The 21,226-nt window shown below is 38.6% G+C and overlaps 1 protein-coding gene across 1 annotated transcript in view; it reads left to right on the top strand.

Annotated features, from left to right (window-relative positions):
• Ylpm1 (YLP motif containing 1) overlaps positions 1-21,226 on the top strand; it is a 93,102-nt gene that overhangs the window by 50,373 nt on the left and 21,503 nt on the right. Inside the window, exons 6-16 of the mRNA XM_013015668.1 lie at positions 2,513-2,630; positions 9,758-10,178; positions 10,467-10,559; positions 10,778-10,970; positions 11,398-11,516; positions 13,722-13,876; positions 17,788-17,850; positions 18,089-18,208; positions 18,439-18,615; positions 18,705-18,788; positions 19,227-19,310. Of these exons, the coding sequence (XP_012871122.1) occupies positions 2,513-2,630; positions 9,758-10,178; positions 10,467-10,559; positions 10,778-10,970; positions 11,398-11,516; positions 13,722-13,876; positions 17,788-17,850; positions 18,089-18,208; positions 18,439-18,615; positions 18,705-18,788; positions 19,227-19,310 (1,627 nt within the window). The remainder of the gene's footprint in view (positions 1-2,512; positions 2,631-9,757; positions 10,179-10,466; positions 10,560-10,777; positions 10,971-11,397; positions 11,517-13,721; positions 13,877-17,787; positions 17,851-18,088; positions 18,209-18,438; positions 18,616-18,704; positions 18,789-19,226; positions 19,311-21,226) is intronic.

The raw sequence follows: 21,226 nt of genomic DNA, 5'->3' as shown, positions 1-21,226 counted from the left end.
TTTTTTTATCACATACTTTCAATTTATATTTCTGGTCATTCTGTGCTGTTTCAGAGTTAGGATGGGTATTTAGGAACTGTGCTAATATTGAATCTCTGAGATGTGCAAATTGATTGCAGTTCTTGGCCTTTGTAGGTGTGTTGTTGGCATGCCTTGCCTGTGCATGGTTCAAGTGTTAAACTTTGGCTTTTTAGGACTGGATTTCACAGGGCTCATGTGTATGTAACTTCATTTTTACAGTTGAATAGTTTGTTGTAGAGCTGGTAGACTTCATATTTACTAACCTTTACTATAATTGGAAAGTGCTTTGTTTTTCTGTCTTGAAGAGTGATTTACCTGGAAATGTCTTCAGATTTGTCTGTCAATACTTTCTTTTTGAGATGTTTTATCTTTCACTAACTAGAATGTTTTCTTTGTGAGACTGAGAATAGAATTTGGATCTCCTCAATCAACTATATATAGGTATCTATGTAGTGTTTACCATGTAGTAGCAATGATAACACAGCTAACATTTATTGCATGCATAACTGTTCAAGGAATTGTACTAAGTACTCTGTACAGTATACAATAACTCATTTAATCCTTAAGCCAACTATATCATGAAGGAGGAATTTAGGAGTCATAAAGTAAGCTTGAGAGAATAATGATTAGTGTTTGATAGAGTCTAATACATTGGATTTGATTTATTAAAATTCTGGCCATTTGTATATTTATTACACCAATTAAACTTATATCTGAAATGTTAGCACTAAAAAAAAATATAATGTGGCAAGATTACTGTAGAAAAAATGAAAAACCATGGGCTGGGAAGGTGGCTCAGTGGTAGAGCTCTTGCCTTGCATGCATGAGGCCCTGAGTTCAATTCCTCAGCACCACATAAGCAGGAAAAAAAAAAAAGTCAGAAGTGGCACTGTGGCTCACAAGTGGTAGAGCGCTAGCCTTGAGCTGAAGAGCTGAGGGACAGCGCCCAGGCCAGAGTTCAGGCGCCACGACCGGACCCAAAAATAAAAGAAAAGAAAAAATGAAAAACCAGGCAGCAAAATCATTTTCTCTGGCTACTTAAACCATAAGGTGTCTACAGTTTTTATTTTTCCCAGATTACTCATGAAGATTATGTGAAAGCATACTATAAAACATTTGCCTATTCATTAAATTGTAGTTAACTTTAATTCACATCTACTCTGTGTTGGGCACTTTGCTAATGGCCAATCTAGTGTTCATAATCTTAATCATCCTATCTCAAATCCTTATGTCTATAGCTTATAAAAATAAGTAGTATAGTTCCTACTTCGCAGATGATACTAAGACCCACTTGGCTATTAAGTAGCAGACCCAGAATTTGAATTCAATCTGTCTGCTTTTATGGAGAAGACCAAACTAATTGGTGCTGCTAAACTACCAAAATTTCTTTGCTTTCCTTTTGAAAAATTTGTTTTTTTTATCTACTATTGTTTTGCATAGTAATACTGAATAAAAGCTGCTTCTTCTTCATTTTCTTCTTTTTTTAAGCTCTTTTTAGGCAACATAAAAATTAAACTATGTGGAGTGATGGGTAATAACATGGTTGAATGCTATTAGGTTATGTTGTATCTGGATAGAGTCTAGGAATAGCTGAAGGAATATTTAATGAGGCAGACAATAATCTTTGTGTCCATTTGGGTTACTACACTGTTTAAAAAAATAAAAAAAACCACCAAAAACCCTTATAATAAAACTGTAAAAGAGCAGTTGTCCAAAGCAGTTGTGGTGGGTGTTGAGTATGTTTAAGGCAAACATTGTAAGGGAAAGTAAAAAGAATTAACTAGGGACTTAAAAAACCCAAAAGGTTATTACATAACTAATATTCAAGATTATGAAAGATTGTTTTTAAAGGTATAGACTGATAATTATTCTTACCATCTACAGCAGAGACCATGTACAGGTGACAAATGGGTGCAAGTGGGCCAGGTAGAACTTAGTGAAATAGGGGAGGTTTATGGTAGACTGAAATCATTACTCTGCTCAGTGTGTGGGTATGTAGACCTAGTGTTCCCAAGCTCTTTAAAGTTTGAATTTATATGTGTGAAATATTTACTTTTATAAATAATGGCAGGTCATTCAAAATTTAAAAACTTACGTGAAAGCCAAGTGAAAAAACCTTCTTAAGCTATGTTTTACTTACAGGCCACCATTTTGTAACAGGACTAAAACATACTGTTTTTAAAAAATGGCGAAAGAACTTTTGATTGGATGAAAGAAAAACAGGACAAGTAGATAATATGTTAGAATAAACTATTGAGGCAGGTTGTAGAAACTGTCCTTGAACAACACTAATAATTGATATTTATAGTCTTATATATGACTGATGTTAGCTATTCAAAAGCAAGAGATTGTTACCTTAGATGTGCTTTGTAGTTACTGCAGAAGGTTTTAGGACAAAGTTTTTAGTCCTTTTTTAAAATTTGATAGTAATTGTCATTTAGGCATGGTATAAACAGGATTTAAGTACAATGGCAGTTTCATTTGTTTACAGGGAACAGAAAGAACAGCTTCAAAAGATGAAAGACTTTGGGTCTGAGCTACAGTTGGCTGACCATCTACCACCTCAGGACTCAAGATTGCAGAATACATCAAGACAAGGGATGTATCCGGTATGGGAAAATGTGTGTTCAGAAAATGAAATGTTTTCTGTTTTGTTATTGGATTTTTAAAAAATTACAGTAACAGTCTGGGAATGTGACCTAGTGGTAGAGTGCTTGCCTAGCATGCATGAAGCCCTGGGTTCAATTCCTCAGTACCACATAAACAAAAAAAGCCAGAAGTGGCACTATGGGTAGAGTGCTAGCCTTGAGCAAAAAAGCAGCTCAGGGACAGTGCCCGGGCCCTGAGTTCAAGCCCCAGGACTGGCAAAAAAAAAAAAAATTACCACTGTAAAAATGTAAATTTTTTTAAAAGTAAAAGCTTATAGCAATTTTCCTTTGAGTTTCTTTAAGTATGTTCAAGTGTGGCAGAAATGTCCCTTTTCCTCTGGTTTTGATAAGTAGGCTTAGTATACCTGAATTGTACATGGCTTCATGTTTTCATGTTTATAAAGTTTTTCTGTTAATTTTTTGTTCAAATACTCTTTATTTTTCATTGTTGCAGGGCTAACTGTAAGTCTTACTGTACTGCTTCCTCCCTTTTTAGATTGGGCACAGGAATGCAACATCATATCTCAAAACATTCCCCGTACTGTTAATAGCAAAAGTGATATTTATGTTTAAGAGTTGAGTGATTAAGTCCTCCCATTGTTTTGCTTTGAGGCTTTTGCTTTATTTAGTTGTTTACTATTTTACTGTTAAGCCAGTAATAGGCTTTAAAAAAAAGGTTATAATGCAACTAATAAAATGAAGGACAAAAATCCATTATTGAAATATTTCATCAAATTAACTCTTCATTTCTCAATGTACTCATCCATGCTTGTCTAAAACATAACACTCATACAAGTTGTAGATATTAGTGACTAACTATCAAGATGTTGTTGGCTATCTAGAACATGTTTTCTGACTTTTGTATATATCCATCTACCTACAAAGTTTCTATCTATGGTCATGTCTCCTGTCAAATTCAGTGTGTTCAAAAATGTACCTCATGATAATTCCTCATACTGAGGAGTTCTTTTTTCATCATGACCCAGTCACATTATTAAAATTTGAAAGTCAGACCTATGTCTTTGCTCTGTCCTACCTTCCATATGCAGTCATCTTACTATATGCTAGGATTACAGGCATCAGCCACTGCTCCCCAGCAACAGTGATTTTTTAAAATCAGATTTTGAGGTATAATTTATATGCAAAACATGTACCTCCTCCTTTTTTTTGGTTGGTCATGGGGCTTGAACTCTGTGTCTGAGCGCTGTCCCTCAGCTCTTCAGCTCAAGGCTAGCGCTCTACCACTTGAGCTACAGCGCCACTTCCGGTTTTCTGGTGGTTTATTGGAGATAAGTTTCACGGACTGGGCTGGCTTTGAACCGAGATCCTCAGCTCTCAGCCTCCTGAGTAGCTAGGATTACAGGCATGAGCCACTGGCACCTGGCTCATGTACCCCTTTTAATCTTACAAATCTATACAAAATATAAAGACATTAGCATCATTCCAAAAAGTACTTTCATGTCCTCGTATTTTTCAAGTTTTTTTTCTTAATTATGAAAATATTGTACAGAGGAGTTACAATTATATGGGCAATCCTTGTATTTTAAACTCTGCCTAACTCCACTTCAAGCAGCATGGATATGATTTTTGATCAAAATAGACCATAAATATCACCATGTTGCTCCCTGGCTTTAAAATTACTCAATATATCCTCATTGCTTTCAGGCTGTTGCATAGCTTTTTATGTTCTGTCCTGTGCTGGCCTCAGGTCTTCTTTTTCCTTTTTTTTTTTTTTGGCCATTCCCAGGGTTTGAATTCAGGACCTGGGCACTACCCCTAAGCCTCTTTGTGTTCAAGGCTATTACTCTACCACTTGAGTCACATCACCACTTCTGACTTTTTCTGAGTGGTTTATTAGAGATAGAGTCTCATGGATTTTCCTGTCTGGGGTGGCTTTGAACCTTAATCCTCAGCTGCGGGTACCCAGCTTGGCCTCAGCTCTTATTAATATTGCTTGTGCTCAACTCTTCCTTCACATGGAGGTATTTAATTCTGCGAATACCAGACTTTTATACTTCTTCATGCCTTTGTATGTGCATGTGGTTATCTGTGTTTAAAGCTTCTTTATTCCCACATCACTCCTCTAACTGAGTAATTCTTGTTTGTCTTTTAGAACTCATTTCTACTATTTTCTCTTCATCTGAATATTACCTTCAGAGCTATTACCTCCATAGCATCTTGTGCTGATCCCTGTCATAGGCTTTACCATAGCGTATTTTGGTTGTCTGTTTTCTTGTCATGTTACCTTGTAAACCAAGCCAACAGGATAAAAACAGCATCTTTTCATCTTTGTGTCTCTTGGCAAATGGCAGAAGCTCTAGATTATAAATCTACATTTCTTCATTATTCATTTAGCAAGTTATAAACATTTTCCATTATTGGTACATGCTATATTTTTGCTTCACAATAATTTATCAAACAATTCTATTTTGTTAGATAATTTGGTTCTAATTTCCACTTTAGTATTGTAACTTTTTAATGAATTTCATTGTATCAGATTCCTATTTTAGATAATAAGAGTAATTTTAAATTCTTTTTTTTAAATTAATTTTATTTTATTTGTGAACATACTGTAAGTAATTTTAAATTCTGACTGTGAAACTTTAGTCAAAGAATAGGACATTGCCATTCTTTCCAAATAAAGTTGTTTCTATTAACAATCCTTATGATATGGTGGCAGCCAGAGACCTTAGTTGATCAAAAATAAAGAAGAAAGGTATTTTAAAAATGATTCCTAACTGAGGTGCTAATGCACACCTATAAACCTAGTAAATGAGGAGGTTGAGATCTGAGGATCGAGATTCAGAGCTAGTCAGAGCAGGCAAGTAAATCTGAGAGATGATCTCCACTTAAACAGCAAAAAGTAAGAAGTGTGGTGTGGCTCATCTATGTGCGGAAAAGCCGAGTAACACAGTGTCTTAAGTTTAAACCATAGTACTGGCATTAAAAAAAAAAATCCAGAAATCTTGTAAGTAGTTTATACAATCTTGTAGCCATCATCTATTAATATTTTTGGTAGATGTAATTGTTTCTGTGCAGTGGTTTTGAGAAAGAGTCTGGTTATTTTACTCATGCTGACCTCAAACTCTTGATTCTTTTGCCTTAGCCTCTCTGAGTGCCTGGCTCATAGAGACTTTGTACTTTGTGTTTTTAATATATTTTATCATTTTAATTGATACATAGTTGTTATATCTTTATGGAGTGTGTCATGACATTTAACACAGGTATATAATACTTAATGATCAGATCAGAGTAATTGTCATAGTTGTCACTTCAGATATTTATAACTTCTTTGTATTAAGAATATACAGTCCTGCCTATAATCCTAGCTACTCAGGAGGCTGAAATCTGAGGATTATGGTTTGAAGCCAGCCAGGATAGGAAAGTTTGTGAGATGCTTATTTCCAGTAAACTACTCAGAAAAGGCCAGAAGTAATTCTGTGGCTCAAGTAGTAGAGTGCTAGCCTTGAGCCAAAGTTCATGGACAATATCTAGGCCCTGAGTTCAAACCCCAGGACTGGCACCAAAAAAAAAAAAGAAGAGAGGGCTGGGAAGGTGGCTCAGTGGTAGAGCGATTGCCTTGAATGCACGAGGCCCTGGGTTCGATTCCTCAGCACCACATAAGCAGAAAAAAAAAGCCGGAAGTGGCGCTGTGGCTCAAGTGGTAGAGTACTAGCCTTGAGCTGAAGAGCTGAGGGACAGCGCCCAGGCCCAGAGTCCAGGCCCCACGACCAGACCCCCCAAAAAAAAAGAAAAGAAAGAAAGTACATATTGGGCCCTGGTGTCTCATGCCTGTCCTTGTAGCTACTCAAGAGGCTGAGATCTGGGATCATGGCTGAAAGTCAGGCTGGGTAGAAAAGTCCATGATACTCTGTCTAATTACCATCAGAAAATCAGAAGTGCAGCTGTAGCTCAAAGTGGTAGAACACTAGCCTTGAGTGAAAAAGCTCAGGAACAGTACCTAGGCCCCAAATTCAAGGCACACAACTGGTAGAAAAAGAATATACAAGCCAGGCACCAGTAATCCTAAATACTCAGGAGCCTGAGATCTGAGGATTAAGGTTCAAAGCTACCCTAGGCAGTAAAGTCCATGAGACTCTTATCTCCAGTTAATCAGCAAAAACATGGACATGGAGCTGTGTCTCAAATGGTAGAGCATCACCCACCTGGAGTGAAAAAGCTAAGGGACAGCACCTAGACCCTGAATTCAAGCCCTGGTACTAACAAACACAAAAACAAGAATATCCAAGTCCTCCTAACTGTTTTGAAATATTTCATTTAATAGTCGTCATCTAGGCCTGAAGACATGGCACCTATCAAAATACAAAGTTAGCCCTGAATTCAAACCCTAGTATCACATATACACAAAAAATTGTTGCCGTAGTTACTCTGCTGTGTCAGAATATTAGACCCTTCCCCTGTCTAGCTACATGTTCCTGTACCTGTTAACCATCTTCTTACTACTCCTATCTACCACCACCATTTTCTTCCCACATCCTTCCCATACTGTGGTTGTTTTACCTAAAATGTATAGCAGGACTGTACCCACCAAAATTGAGTAGGTTTGGGGCTGGGAAGGTGACTCAGTGGTAGAGCGCTTGCCTTGCATGCCAGAGGCCCTGGGTTTGATTCCTCAGCACCACATAGGCAAAAAGAAAAAAAGCCGGAAGTGGTGCTGTGGCTCAAGTGGTAGAGCGCTAGCCTTGAGCTGAAGAGCTGAGGGGCAGCGCCCAGGCCCAGAGTTCAGGCCCCACAACCGCACCCCCCCAAAAAAAAAATTGAGTAGGTTTGGTGTGGGCCTATGTTATTTGACTCTAAATAAAGTCAGAGATGAAAGAGAGTGCAGTACCTTCCTGGAAGAGATAATAGTGTTAAACCCATTCCGCCCCCCCCCCTGGTTTTTTAGTTTGCATTGTTTTGATGTTAATACTGGGGCTTGAACTCAAGACTCAAGTGCTGTCCTTTTGGTGCTCATAGCTAGTGCTCTACCACTTTAGAGCTCCACTTCTTGCTTTTTAGTGGCTAATTATTAATAAGAGTCTCAAAGAATTTCCTGCCTGGGCCGACTTCAAACCATGATCATCACATCTCAGCCTCCTGAATAGCTAGAATTATAGGCATAAGCCACTGGTCCTCCGTTTTTTCTCCCGTTCTTTTTTAAGTTGTTATTGTAGATTTGCCATATTATGTATGATTTTAAAACTAAATTCAGTAAGCCACATTTTGCTAGAATCCAATTTTATATGTCATTCAAATAAAGTTTTTGTGCCAGTTTATAGTAAATTTTTACTCCTCATCCCTGGCAACTTTCTCTGTAGTTTTGCCTTCCTGGACATTTTACTTAAATGGAATCATTCAATATGTGGGGTATGTTTTATGCCTAGCTTCTTTCAGTGTTCTTAGTGAACTTGCTTTCAAGTTCCTCACATAGCATCAGTCAGTGCTTTTTATTTCTTTTTGTTGCCGAATAATATCCGTTGTATGGACATACCACATTCTGTTTATCGATCCACCAGTAGATAGACACAATGCTGTTGTATTTGTGTGCAAGTCTTTGAATGGACATATTTTTTTGTTTTTCTTAGATAGATATCAAGGCATATCATATTTAACTACTTCTTGAGAAATTGGAAAAGTATTTTCCAAAGCAGTGGCACCATTTTATAGTCCCACTCTCAGTCTTTTTTTTTTGGTTGGTCTTGGGCCTTGAACTCTGGGCCTGAGCGCTGTCCCTCAGCTCTTCAGCTCAAGGCTAGTGCTCTACCACTTGAGCTACAGCGCCGCTTCCAGTTTTCTGGTTGTTTATTGGAGATAAGAGTTTCAGGGACTTTCCTGCCCGGGCTGGCTTTGAACCGAGATCCTCAGATCTCAGCCTCCTGAGTAGCTAGGATTACAGGCGTGAGCCACCAGCGCCCTGCTCACTCTCAATCTTAAAATACCTTCTTTAAAAAAAATTTCTTAATTGTTATTACAAAGGTGATATAAAGAGTACATTTCTTTTTTGACAATGTCACTCCTTCCCTTGCTGTCTCCCAGTTTTTTCTCCCTTCCCCACCTACAAGTTATATAGTTCATTTCTTTCTTAATTTTTTCTTTTTTTTAAACTTTTTTTGTCAGTCGTGGGGCTTGAACTCTGGGCTGGCCACTGTCCCTCAGCTCTTCAGCTCAAGGCTAGCACTCTACCACTTGAGCCACAGCGCCTCTTCTGGTTTCCTAGTTGTTTATTTGAGATAAGAGTCTCACAGACTTTCCTGCCTGGGCTGGCTTTGAACCATGAGCCTCAAATCTCAGCCTCCTAAGTAACTAGGATTACAGGCATGAGCCACCAGCGCCTGGCTGTATAATTCATTTTCAACGTAGTGTCTAGTGAGTACCACTGCTGCATTTGCTTGAGATACCTTCTTTACTCCATATCCTCATTATGACTGGTTTTGTCTCTTGTTAATTATTGTCATTCTGGTGAGTACGAAATGAAATCTCATTGTGGTTTTAAGTCTGTAATTTTTAATGACTAATGATATTGAAAGCATCTTTCCATGTGAATCTTGGTCACTTTTATGCTTTCTTTAGAGAAATATTGAAATCTTCAGCCCTTATATATTTTTTGTTACATGTCTTATTATTGAGTTTTATATCTTCTGAACTCAAGTTAGTTAGAAGATTTGAGTGTATTTTCTCTTCTATCATTTGTCTTTTCATTTTTCTATTGATGTCTTTTTTGCCAGTACTGAACCTTAAACTCAAGGCCTGGACACTGTCTCTTAGTTTTTTTGCTCAAGGCTGTCCTTTTGCCATTGGAACCACACCTCCACTTCTACCTCTTTGGTGGTTAACTGGAGATTAGAGTGTTACAGACTTTCCTGCTGGGCTGGCTTGGAATCACAATCCTCAAATCTCAGCCTCCTGAGTAGGTAGGATTGCAAGTGTAAGCTACTGGTTACCTGGTTTATTGGTGTCTTTCAAAGCACAAAGTTTTAAAGTTTGAATGAGTCTAATTTACTTTTTATGAATTAATAATCAGATTTAATTTCCACTAATCTGTGACAACGTGGTAGTATGCTTGCTAAGCAATGTACTTTCTTCTCTAGCCTCCAGGGTCTTATAGACCACCCCTTCCTATGGGTAAGCCACCAGGTTCAATTGTAAGACCATCTGTTCCACCAGCAAGATCATCTATTCCTATGACTAGGCCACCTGTGCCTATACCTCCACCTCTGCCTCCTCCTCCTCCCCCACCGCCTCCTCCTCCAATCATGAAGCCACCACCATCAGCTGTGGAACAGGAACGATGGGATGAAGATTCTTTCTATGGGCTCTGGGATACAAATGATGAACAAGGACTAAACTCAGAATTTAAGTCAGACACTGCACCAATTCCATCTGCTCCAGTATTACCACCTCCACCTGTTCACTCTTCCATTCCCCCTCCAGGCCCAATGTCTATGGGTATGCCACCAATGTCCAAACCACCACCAGTACAGCAGACGGTTGATTACGGCCATGGTCGAGGTAAGTAATAACAATGGACTTGTATTTGGAGTTGTACAGGAGGTTTTTGCTGTTTGCTTGCTTTTAAGGTAAGGTCTCACTTTTGTAGCCTAAGCTGGGCTGCAGCTATATAACTCATACTATGTAGCCCTGATTAACCTTGAACTCCTAATCTTCCTACCTCAGCATCTGAGTGCTAGGATTATAATCATGTGCTGCCATGCCTAGATTCTACAATAATTAACTTGAGCTTTGGTTTTCTTAAGCTTTTCTAGTACAACTATATTTTATTTCTGTTTCATTTATCAGATATGTCCACTAATAAAGTTGAACAGATACCATATGGAGAAAGAATAACCCTACGCCCAGATCCACTACCTGAAAGATCAAACTTTGAGACAGGTAGGATTCCCAGAGAGATGAGTATTTTTAAACTTAATTTTATGGCCTATTATATGACTTTTTCTCCTTCTAGTGAGATTATCTATGCTTTTTAATATAGCTAAAAACTCTTAAATTGAATGTAGGATCTTAATTTATGCTTGTTCTTAGATTTGTACTTTTTCCTTATATTTTTGAACATGGATATAAATTTCACTTTTTAAAAATAATTTTCGTAGAGCATATAGGCCAACGTGATCGCTATGATAGAGACAGAGATCGTGACCCCTACTTTGATCGTCAGAGTAATATCATAGCAGATCATCGGGATTTTAAAAGAGATCGAGAGACACATAGAGATCGAGACCGAGATCGTGTTATTGACTATGAACGAGATCGATTTGACAGAGAACGCCGCCCCCGAGATGATAGGTATACTATGAAAAAGTTTCTTTGCTGGGTATGTGCCTGTAAGTTCAGCAAAAGTCAGTTTATTGATAGGAAGTTTAGTAAATGAATTCTTTTCATGCATATATGTAATTGAAGAACAAAGAGAAATTCTCAAAGATTCCAGGAAAGTACAGGTTTGCATCATTTTATTTTATATTCCAAAAAATTAAGTGGGAAATGGAACATATCCATAAAGAAAAGAAAACAGTATTATTGATAAAGGTGAAGACATTATAGACAAAATACTTATTTTGGCAGTTGATGGGCTTTTTAGATATGTTCATGAAAGGCAGATCTAAAGTAAAAGACAGAATCAAAATATAAATAAGTACTGTAGAGTAACTGCCCATGGAGAGGATTGGGCAGATCATAGTGTTGTTAGTAAAGCATTTCCTTTTATGCCTTCTAGGACTCAATCATATCGAGATAAAAAAGACCATTCCTCTTCTAGAAGAGGGGGATTTGATAGGCCATCCTATGACCGGAAGTCTGACCGACCAGCATATGAAGGCCCATCTATGTTTGGAGGTAGTGTCTTATTAACTATAAGAATGTTAAGAATATTAACAGTGGGAAATGCTTTCCATATAACTGTGGATTTAAGCAGAGTAAAATGTACTTGATTTTTCTCAGTATTATAAAAATTGGTGTAATTAGGACTGGTTCTGGTTACTCTCCCCTGTAATCCTTGCTACTTGGGAAGCTGATATTATTGGGATCAAGGTTTCAGGCCAGCTTGGGCAGTAAAGGTCTTAAGACGCCTTTTCATTGAAAGCTGTCATGATGGCAAGTGTCTGTTAGCTACCAAGAATCCTAATAAAGATGAATTTTGTCTAGGCCCACACTTGTGCAGAAAGTAAGACCTCTATCTCAGAAATTACCAGTAGAGTCAGCTGGGCACTGGTGGCTTGAGCCTGTTATCCTAGCTAATATAAGGCTGAGATCTGAGAAAAGCAGTTTGAAGCCAGGAAAGTCTGTGGGACTCTTTATGTCCAATTAATTACCAAAAAGCCAGAAGTGGAGCTGTGATTCAAGTGGTAGAGTACTAACCTTGAACTAAAAAGCTCAGAATACCCAGGCCCTGAGTTCAAGCCCCATTGATGACAGAAACACACAAAATTCCCAGGAGGAAAATGGCTAGAGGCATGGTTCAGTAATTAGAACGCCTGCCTAGCAAGCTAGAGGACCAAAGTTCAAACTCCAGTACTGCCAAAAAAAAATGTGAGCATGTGTGTGTATATGTAGTGATTATGTAAAAGATATTTTTATATTGTTCAGGACAATTCGGAACAAAATAATTTCTAATCTCAGCACAGTACAACTATTGTAATTTTGTATTTTTTTGTATGGCATTTGAATTCAGAGCCTCACACTTGAGGCAAGTGCTCTACCTCTAAGACCATGAACATAGTTTGGCTTTTTTATATTTCTTCTCTTTCTCTTCTCATACATATTTATAAAGCTGTAATCAAGGTATAAATACTGGGAGGTTTTTGTTGTTGGTGGTGGTGTTTTTTTTGTTTGTTTGTTTTTGGTCAATCGTGGGGCTTGAACTCGGCCTGGGCGCTGTCCCTGAGCTCTTCAGCTCAAGGCTAGCACTCAACCACTTGAGCCACAGCGCCACTTCTGGTTTTCTGGTTGTTTATTGGAGATAAGAATCTCACGGAAGTGGTGCTGTGGCTCAAGTGGTAGAGCACTTGCCTTCAGCTGAAGAGCTGAGGAACAGTACCCAGGCCCAGAGTTCAAGTGCCACGACCAACCAAAAAAACAAAAACCAAGCCAAAACAAACAAACAAAGAATCTCACGGACATTCTTGCCTGGGCTGGCTTTGAACCACGATCCTCAGATCTCAGCCTCCTGAGTAATTAAGATTATAGACATGAGTCATCAGTGCCCAGCAGGAGTTTTGTTTTTTTTTGCTTTTCTAGGTAGGATTGAACTCAAGGCCTTGTACATAATAGGCAACAGCCATACTGTTGAGTTTCACACCCAACCCTAAAGATAGTTTCTGGGGTTGGGAAGGTGGCTCAGTGGTAGAGTGCTTGCCTTTCATGCATGAAGCTCTGGGTTTGATTTCTCAGCACCACATAAGCAGAAAAGGCTGGAAGTAGGGCTGTGGCTCAAGTGGTAGAGCGCTAGCCTTGAGCTGAAGAGCTGAGGGACAGCGCCCAGGCCCAGAGTTCAGGCCCCACTACCAGCAAAAAAAACCCAAAAAACAAGATAGTTTCTGTTGTGCTTGTTCTGTTTGATAATTATACCAGACATGTTTTTTCATTTGTTAGTAATCCTGTGGCATTCTATTGAGTAAATAAAATATAAGATCTTTATTGTTGGACATCTAATCTCCTTTTAAAAGTTTTTACTACTATAAATTACACTTGAACTAGAAACTTCCCTATTTGTTTCTAAACTTTCCAAATTTATTCCTATAAATTCCTGATGACTCTGGTTCTTAAAACTGAAAAACAGAATTACGGAACTCAATATCAATGATGCTTGAGAGTGTCCAGCAAAGAATTTCTTCTTCTGTATCTTTTCAGTTGTCTTGTTGATTTTGTTAATATTTTGCAGAATGTCCTGTTTTCCTGAAATATGCCTAAATCTTTTTGTTTTCTTGATTTCAGTAGATTTATATTATTACTATAAACTTTCTTTAAACTTAAAGTCAATTATGATCAGGGTAAGATAATGGATGTGTAAATTGTGAGTTTATTCAACTGCTGGGATTCTAGGAGAACGAAGAACTTACCCAGAGGAGCGAATGCCCCTGCCAGCTCCATCACTAAGCCACCAGCCACCTCCAGCTCCTCGGGTTGAAAAGAAGCCTGAATCAAAGAATGTGGATGATATTTTGAAACCACCAGGCCGAGAGAGCAGACCTGAAAGAGTAAGTCCTATAAAATTGGTTTTCTTACAAATTCAAAGATGATCTTTTTAGTATGCTGAATTGACTTTCTTTACTTGTCTGCAACATTGAAATAAAATCAGATTCAAGGCATCGTAGCATCTCTAAATTACCATACAGTTTCATTAGCTATCTAAAACCATCTTAAAGAAGTTAGAGCTTAATTTCTTGGCAAAAAAAGATATTGGAAACTTTTTTAAAAACAGGAGCCGGACACTGGTGGCTCATGCCTGTAATCCTAGCTACTCAGGAGGCTGAGATCTGAGGATCAGGGTTCAAAGCCAGTCTGGGCAGGAAAGTCCATGAGACTATCTCCAATAAACCACTAGAACACTGGAAGTGGTGCTGTAGCTCAAGCGGTAGAGTGCTCATCTTGAGCTGAAGAGTGCAGGGACAATGCCCAAGCCCAGAGTTCAAGCCCCACGACCGATCCAAAAAAAAAAAAACACAAAAAACAGTTCAAGAAAGCTTAATTAATTGCATTTTGAAGAGAGGAAAAGTATATTTGGTTTTTTGGTATGTTGAACAAAGACAGTAAGGAGACATTGCGTGTAACTTACTAGTGAGTTCCCAATGTATACATTCTTTTATGTTTATCTTGTATTGCAGAATAATTAGACTTCATTTGAATAAACTGACACTGGAGATTTAAGCCAGATATTTGATTGTATATATGTAGAATTAATAGTTTACTATTTTAGTCCCTTTGTTTTTTGTTTTTGTTTTTTGGGGGGGTCCGGTCGTGGGGCCTGAACTCTGGGCCTGGCCACTGTCCCTCAGCTCTTCAGCTCAAGGCTAGCGCTCTACCACTTGAGCCACAGGGCCACTTAAAGTATTTATTTTTACCAGTCCTTGGGCTTAAACTCAGAGCCTGGGCACTGTCACTGAGTTTCTTTTGCTCAAGGCTAGCACTCTACCACTTGAGTCATAGCACCACTTCCCGCTTTTTCTGTTTATATGATACTAAGGAATTGAACCCAGTGCTTCATGTAGGCTAGGCAAGCATTCTAACACTAAGCCACATTCCCAGCGTTTGTTCAGTTTTGATACTAGGTCAATATTAGCCTAAAGATAAGTTAGGTTGGCCAATGTGGGTGGCTTACGCCTTATATTCCTAGCTACTCAGAAGGCTGAGATTTGAGGATCATGGTATGAAGACAGTTGTGGGCAGGAAAGTCCCATGAGATTCTTATGCAAGTGGTAGAGCTCATGCCTTCAACAAAACAGTTCAGGAACAGGGCTGGGAAGATGGCTCAGTGGTAGGGTGCTTGCCTTGCATGCATGAGTTCCTGAGTTCGATTCTTTAGCACCACGTAAGCAGAAAAAGACAGAAGTGGCACTGTGGCTCAAGCAGTAGAACACTAGCCTTGAACTGAAGAGCTGAGGGATAGTACCCAGGCCCAGAATTCAGGCCCCACGACTGACCAAAAAAAAAAAAGCTCAGGGACAGTACCCAGACCCTGAGTTCAAGTCCCAGGACCAACACCAAAAAAAAAAAAAAATGTTTTTGTTTTTAGAAGAATTGGAATTAATTCCTTAAATATTTCGTAGAATTCAGTCAATTTAATCTGGGCCTGATCCTTTTTCTGTGGGTACCTTTAAAAAAATTACTATTATTGTCTATTGCTTTTTGAGTCAGTTTTAGTACTCTCTGACTTTCTAGAAATTGTCCATTTCATCCAAGTTTTTGTTGGTATACAGTTGCTCATAGTATTCATTTGTAGTGAAAGTATAGTTCTGTAAAATTGGTAGTAATGCCCCTAACGCCCATTCTTTTCATTTCTGGATGTAATAATTTGATCCCCCTCCACCCTGCTCTACTTTAGTCAATTTAGGCAATAATTTATCAGTAAATTTTGTCTTTTCACAGAGCTAGCTTTTGGTTTTCTATAGTCTGTTTTCTGTTGCTATCTTACAATACCTGAGACTGAACACTTGCAAGGAAAAAGAGTTTATTTATCTTGTACTGTTGGAGATTCAATAGTATGATACTCAGTCTTAAGGAAGCTATCCAGTAGTCTGCAAAAAGTATACTCCAATGACCCTAATTATTGTCTCCCCACCAATGAAATTTCTACAACCTCAATACTGCCATACGGGACCAAGTTTCCAACATTTAGTAACATACTCAAACCATATCCAAACCAAAAGTCTCATTGATATCACTCTCTCTCTTTTTCAGAGTATATGTGTATGCCAGTTTGTCTCTCTTTTCTCTTGATGAAAGCTTATTAGGAAAAATACAGCAGAGAAAAGAAATTACAATGGCAGAGATATGCCACAAGAGGACAGCCATATGTAGTTTATCTTACCCATCTTCTGCTATCTTCTGAGATACAGACATTGGACTTTGGATAAAGAGACAACTGGGGACAGGGAGAGGAATGCATAGTTAGAATAGTTCAATATCCGGAAGTGGCACGGTAGCTCAGGTGGTAGAGGACTCGCCTTGAGCTGAAGAGCTGAGGGTTAGCGCTCAGGCCCAGAGTTCAAGCCCCAGACCGACCAAAAAAAAAAAAATGACATTACTTAAAAAAAAAAAAATAGTTCAATATCAGGCTGGTTTAGACTCTGGCATCAGCTTGACTCTGATGGCCTTGTTACAGTAAGAATCATTAATGCCTGGCAAATCTGGCCCTTCTTGGATCTCAAGATAGCTGCAGAGTGACTGCAGGAGAGAATGGAATGTTTCAAGAACATTAAGCCCCTCCCCACGACCAGCTCATGGAGCAGAATCATCATCCGAAGTGTGGGAGAAGTTTACTGAGTTATATTTACATTGAAGGCATAGTTTTATTGGCTTGAATAATGGACAGTTTATTTAAGTGTGCTGATACCAGGGTTTGAACTCAGGGTTTCACAATCTTACTGGGCTGTTTTGCTCAGAGCTGACGCTTTACCACTAAGTCATGCCTTCACTATGGCATTTTGTTGACTAATTGCAGGTGGTCTTGAGGACTATTCTGCCTAGGCTGGCTTTGAGCCTAGTTCTCAGATCTTAGCCTGCTGAGTAGTAGATTGGATTGCAGGCCAGGAACCACACAGTCCTCTTAATCATGGCTCCTGCTTTGCTAGCATGACAGACAAATGCCACTATTCCTAGTTAGTTACTTCTTTGAATTTTTTTTTTTTTGGGGTCCGGTCGTGGGCCTGAACTCTGGGCCTGGGTGCTGTCCCTCAGCTCTTCAGCTCAAGGCTAGCGCTCTACCACTTGAGCCACATCGCCACTTCCGGTTTTTTTTTTTTTCTGCTTATGTGGTGCTGAGGAATCGAACCCAGGGCGGCATGCATGCAAGGCAAGTGCTCTACCACTGAGCCACCTTCCCAGCCCCTAGTTACTTTTTGAAAGGGTATTCTTTCAAACTTTTTGCTTGAGCTAGTCTCTAACAGCATTCTTCAGTCTCCCAAGTAGCTAAGATTATAGGCATGGGCCACCGGTGCTAGAATGTGATTTCTGCTTTGATTTCTTCTTTAACCCATTGCTTAATTTCCACTAATTTCTGTTTACTGTGGTCAGATAAAATTTTGCCTTATTTCTGGTGTGTGTGTGTGTGTGTGTTTGTGTGTGTGTGTGTCTGTGTGTGTGTGTGTCTGTGTGTGTTTGTGTGTGTGTGTTGGGTTCTTAATTCTGAGTCTGGGAGCTGTTCCTCAGATCTTCAGCTTAAGGCTAGCACTCTACCATTTGAGCCACAGCACCACTTCTGGTTTATGTGGTACTGAGGAATGGAACCCAAGACCTCATGCATGCGAGGCAAGTACTCTACCACTGAGCCACCTTCCCAGCCCTATTTCTGTTCTTTAAAATGTATCAAGGTTTGATTTGTGCACTACTATGAATGATATAAATTGTTGTTAACAAGATGTCTGAGTGATTTTTCCCCATTATGTTTCAGATTGTTGTTATTATGAGAGGATTGCCTGGCAGTGGAAAGACACATGTTGCAAAACTTATTCGGGTGAGTGGGGGAAAGCCAATAAGTCAGTTACTTGGTGAGCAGTGTGTTATTGATACAGCTATCTCTCACTTGATCCATTTAATGGCCCATGGATCCATGGTAGATGTTGTCCTATATAAATTCTTGATCAGTTTAAATAAATGTTGTTACCTCTGCTTGTTTTAAAACCACCAATATATTATTTAGCTACAAGAGGGAACTTGGTGAATATTCATTAATTTGTTTTGACTGTTCTTAGGATAAAGAGGTAGAATTTGGAGGACCTGCACCCAGAGTTTTAAGCCTAGATGATTACTTTATCACTGAAGTAGAAAAAGAAGAAAAAGATCCAGATTCTGGAAAGAAAGTAAAAAAGAAGGTATGGGGTATTTCTGAATGTGATTCACTGATAGTATTTGAAGGATAATGTGTCCAGAAAAAGATGAGGCTTTTGGGAAGACTTTCTTGTTTTCTGAACATAAGCTTTGGTACTCTGGTATAAAGGAAAGACTACAGTATCATGTCTATGCAGATACTAACCAGGTCAAAGATGAAGAATGATTCTTTACAGTTACTAATCCTAGATCTCTTTATGGGGGATCATCTTAGGTAATGGAATATGAATATGAAGCAGAGATGGAGGAGACTTACCGCACCAGCATGTTCAAAACTTTCAAAAAGACTCTGGATGATGGCTTTTTCCCCTTCATCATTCTGGATGCTATCAATGACAGAGTTAGACATTTTGACCAGTTTTGGAGCGCAGCAAAAACCAAGGGATTTGAGGTACAGCCTTAAAAAAAAACTTTTAAAAGCATTTCATTAGCATACAAGTTTTCTATTTCTTTGTCTAATCATTACTAATTGTTGCTTAGGTATATTTGGCCGAAATGAGTGCTGATAACCAGACTTGTGGCAAAAGAAATATTCATGGAAGAAAGCTTAAAGAAATTAATAAGGTGATTTTCAGAAACAGAATGGTGGAATACCCAAAAATTAAAATTTTTCATCTCAGCACTGTTACCTGAAAATTTTTTTTGGAGGGGTGGATGGATGGTTATTAGGCTTAAACAGGGACCTCTTGTTTTCTAGGCAAGTGCTCCAGGCCTCCTCTTTTGTTTCCCTTTCTTTTATTATATATACTGTACAAAATGCTGTCATTGTTATATTTCCATATAGAAAGCTCTTCTTTATCTCATTTTGTTTCAGAATGTTTTTTCGATCTCCATTAGTAAATATTTCTTTTCCTTTGTATGTAAGAGTGAAAAAAGTAGTCTAGCTCTTCTTGGAGCTTACCTGTTACACATTACAATGTTAGTTAAATTTATCATGGATGTCTAGTTGGTCCTATTTGAATAGTTTCCAAAGATAACTTGACTTCTTAAATTTCACAATAGATGGCTGATCACTGGGAAACTGCGCCTCGTCACATGATGCGTTTAGATATTCGTTCTTTGCTACAAGATGCTGCTATTGAAGAGGTAATTGGGTATGCACCTTTGGCTCAAAGGCAGTTTAAATTAAATAACACTTTTTTCTCTTGCTTTTGCTTTGAAAAAGTTTAAATATACAGAAATCAAATGAACAGTAAAGAAAACCTATATATATGCCTATCATTGAGATTGACTAATTGTTAATGTTTTGTCATGTTCTTCTGTATACAGATATATACTATTATGGTGGAACTATATTAAGAATTAAATTCAAGGCCTCATAACCTGTTCAGAACTATCTCCTAAGAACAAAGACATTCTTTTACAAAACCAGGAAATTTAATATTGGAAAAAATACTATACTAAGTAAAATAAATGTCCTGAATTAAAGTTCTTAAATTATCTTTTTTTTCTCTTTCTCTTTTCTTTTTGCCATTCCTGGGGTTTGAATTCAGGGCCTGGACCCTGCCCCTGATTTTTTTTTTTTTTCTTAAGGCTAGCACTCTACCACTTGAGCCACCTGGCCACTTTCAGCTTTTTCTGTTTATGTGGTACTGAAGAATTGAACCCAGGGCTTCATGCATGTTAGGCAAGCGCTCTATTACTAAGCCACATTCCCAATCCATTTAATTATATATAGTTCATTTTCAGATTTCATCAGCTTTACTTATAGTGTACTTGATAGCAATGTTTAAAAATCCAGAACCAGTAATTTCTTAGTCTTTTATTGTCATGAAAGAATTTTTTTTTGGGGGGGTCTGGTCATGGGGCCTGAACTCTGGGCCTGGGCACTGTCCCTCAGCTCTTCAGCTCAAGGCTACGCTCTACCACTTGAGCCACAGCGCCACTTCTGGCTTTTTTTTTTCTGCTGCTTATGTGGTGCTGAGGAATCGAACCCAGGGCCTCAGGCATGCAAGGCAAGCGCTCTACCACTGAGTCACCTTCCCAGCCCCATGAAAGAATTTTTTATATTAAGTAGAGGTTAAAATTCCATGTCAGGTTAATACATCTTGATGAACATTGTCCCTTCTGTTGTTCTCCCCTTTTCTCCATTTTCCACTCCCATCCCTACCCTCAAGTTACAAAGTTCAATTTTTCCTCCCTCCATTTGTGTGTCCCCTAAATCATGTTTCCATGTTCTAGTGTTCATTTGTTAGTTGTTCAGTGGAGTTGCACCATTGGATTCTCCCTTAAGTATACCATTCTTCAGTGGATTTGTGTGTATATGCATAAAACAGTGTTATGTGTTATCATGTATGTGTGTATTTTAGATCTAGCTTCAAAAGAAATTTTCTCTACAAGAGAAAATATATGCTGTCTCTCTGACCCGGCGCTGTCTCTGAGCAGTTCAGCTCAAGGCGAGCACTCTACCACTTGAGCCATAGCATCACTTCCAGTTTTCTAGTGGTTTATTGGAGATAAGAATCTCACAGACTTTCCTGCCTGGGCTGGCTTAGAACCTTGATCCTCAGATCTCAGCCTCCTCTATAGCTAGGATTACAGGCATGAGCCACCGGCGTCCGGTCTGACTTTCTTAACATAATTTTTTCTAGGTCTATCCTTTTTCTTGCAAATGTTAAATTCTTTCTGATAGATGAGTAAACTTCCATTATATTTATGGTGCACATTTTTCCTGATCCACTCATGCATTGCGGGGCATCTTTACTGTTTCCCTAACTTGGCTATTGTGAATAGTACAGCAGTGAACATGGATGTGAAAATGTCTTTACTGTATCCTGACTTGTAATATTATGGGTAGATGCCCCAGAGTGGTATAGCTGGATAATAGGGTAGTTTTACATTTAGTTTTTTATTTTTATTTTTATTTTTTTTTGGGTCCGGTCGTGGGGCCTGAACTCTGGGCCTAGGCGCTGTCCCTCAGCTCTTCAGCTCAAGGCTAGCACTCTACCACTTGAGCCACAGCGCCACTTCCGGCTTTTTCCTTTTTGCTTATGTGGTGCTGA

Source organism: Dipodomys ordii, unplaced genomic scaffold (assembly GCF_000151885.1).
Source record: "Dipodomys ordii isolate 6190 unplaced genomic scaffold, Dord_2.0 Scaffold2, whole genome shotgun sequence".
Taxonomy (NCBI): Eukaryota; Metazoa; Chordata; class Mammalia; order Rodentia; family Heteromyidae; genus Dipodomys; species Dipodomys ordii.
The sequence above is the reverse complement of the archived record's forward strand: the minus strand, read 5'-3'. Positions and strand labels throughout refer to the sequence as shown.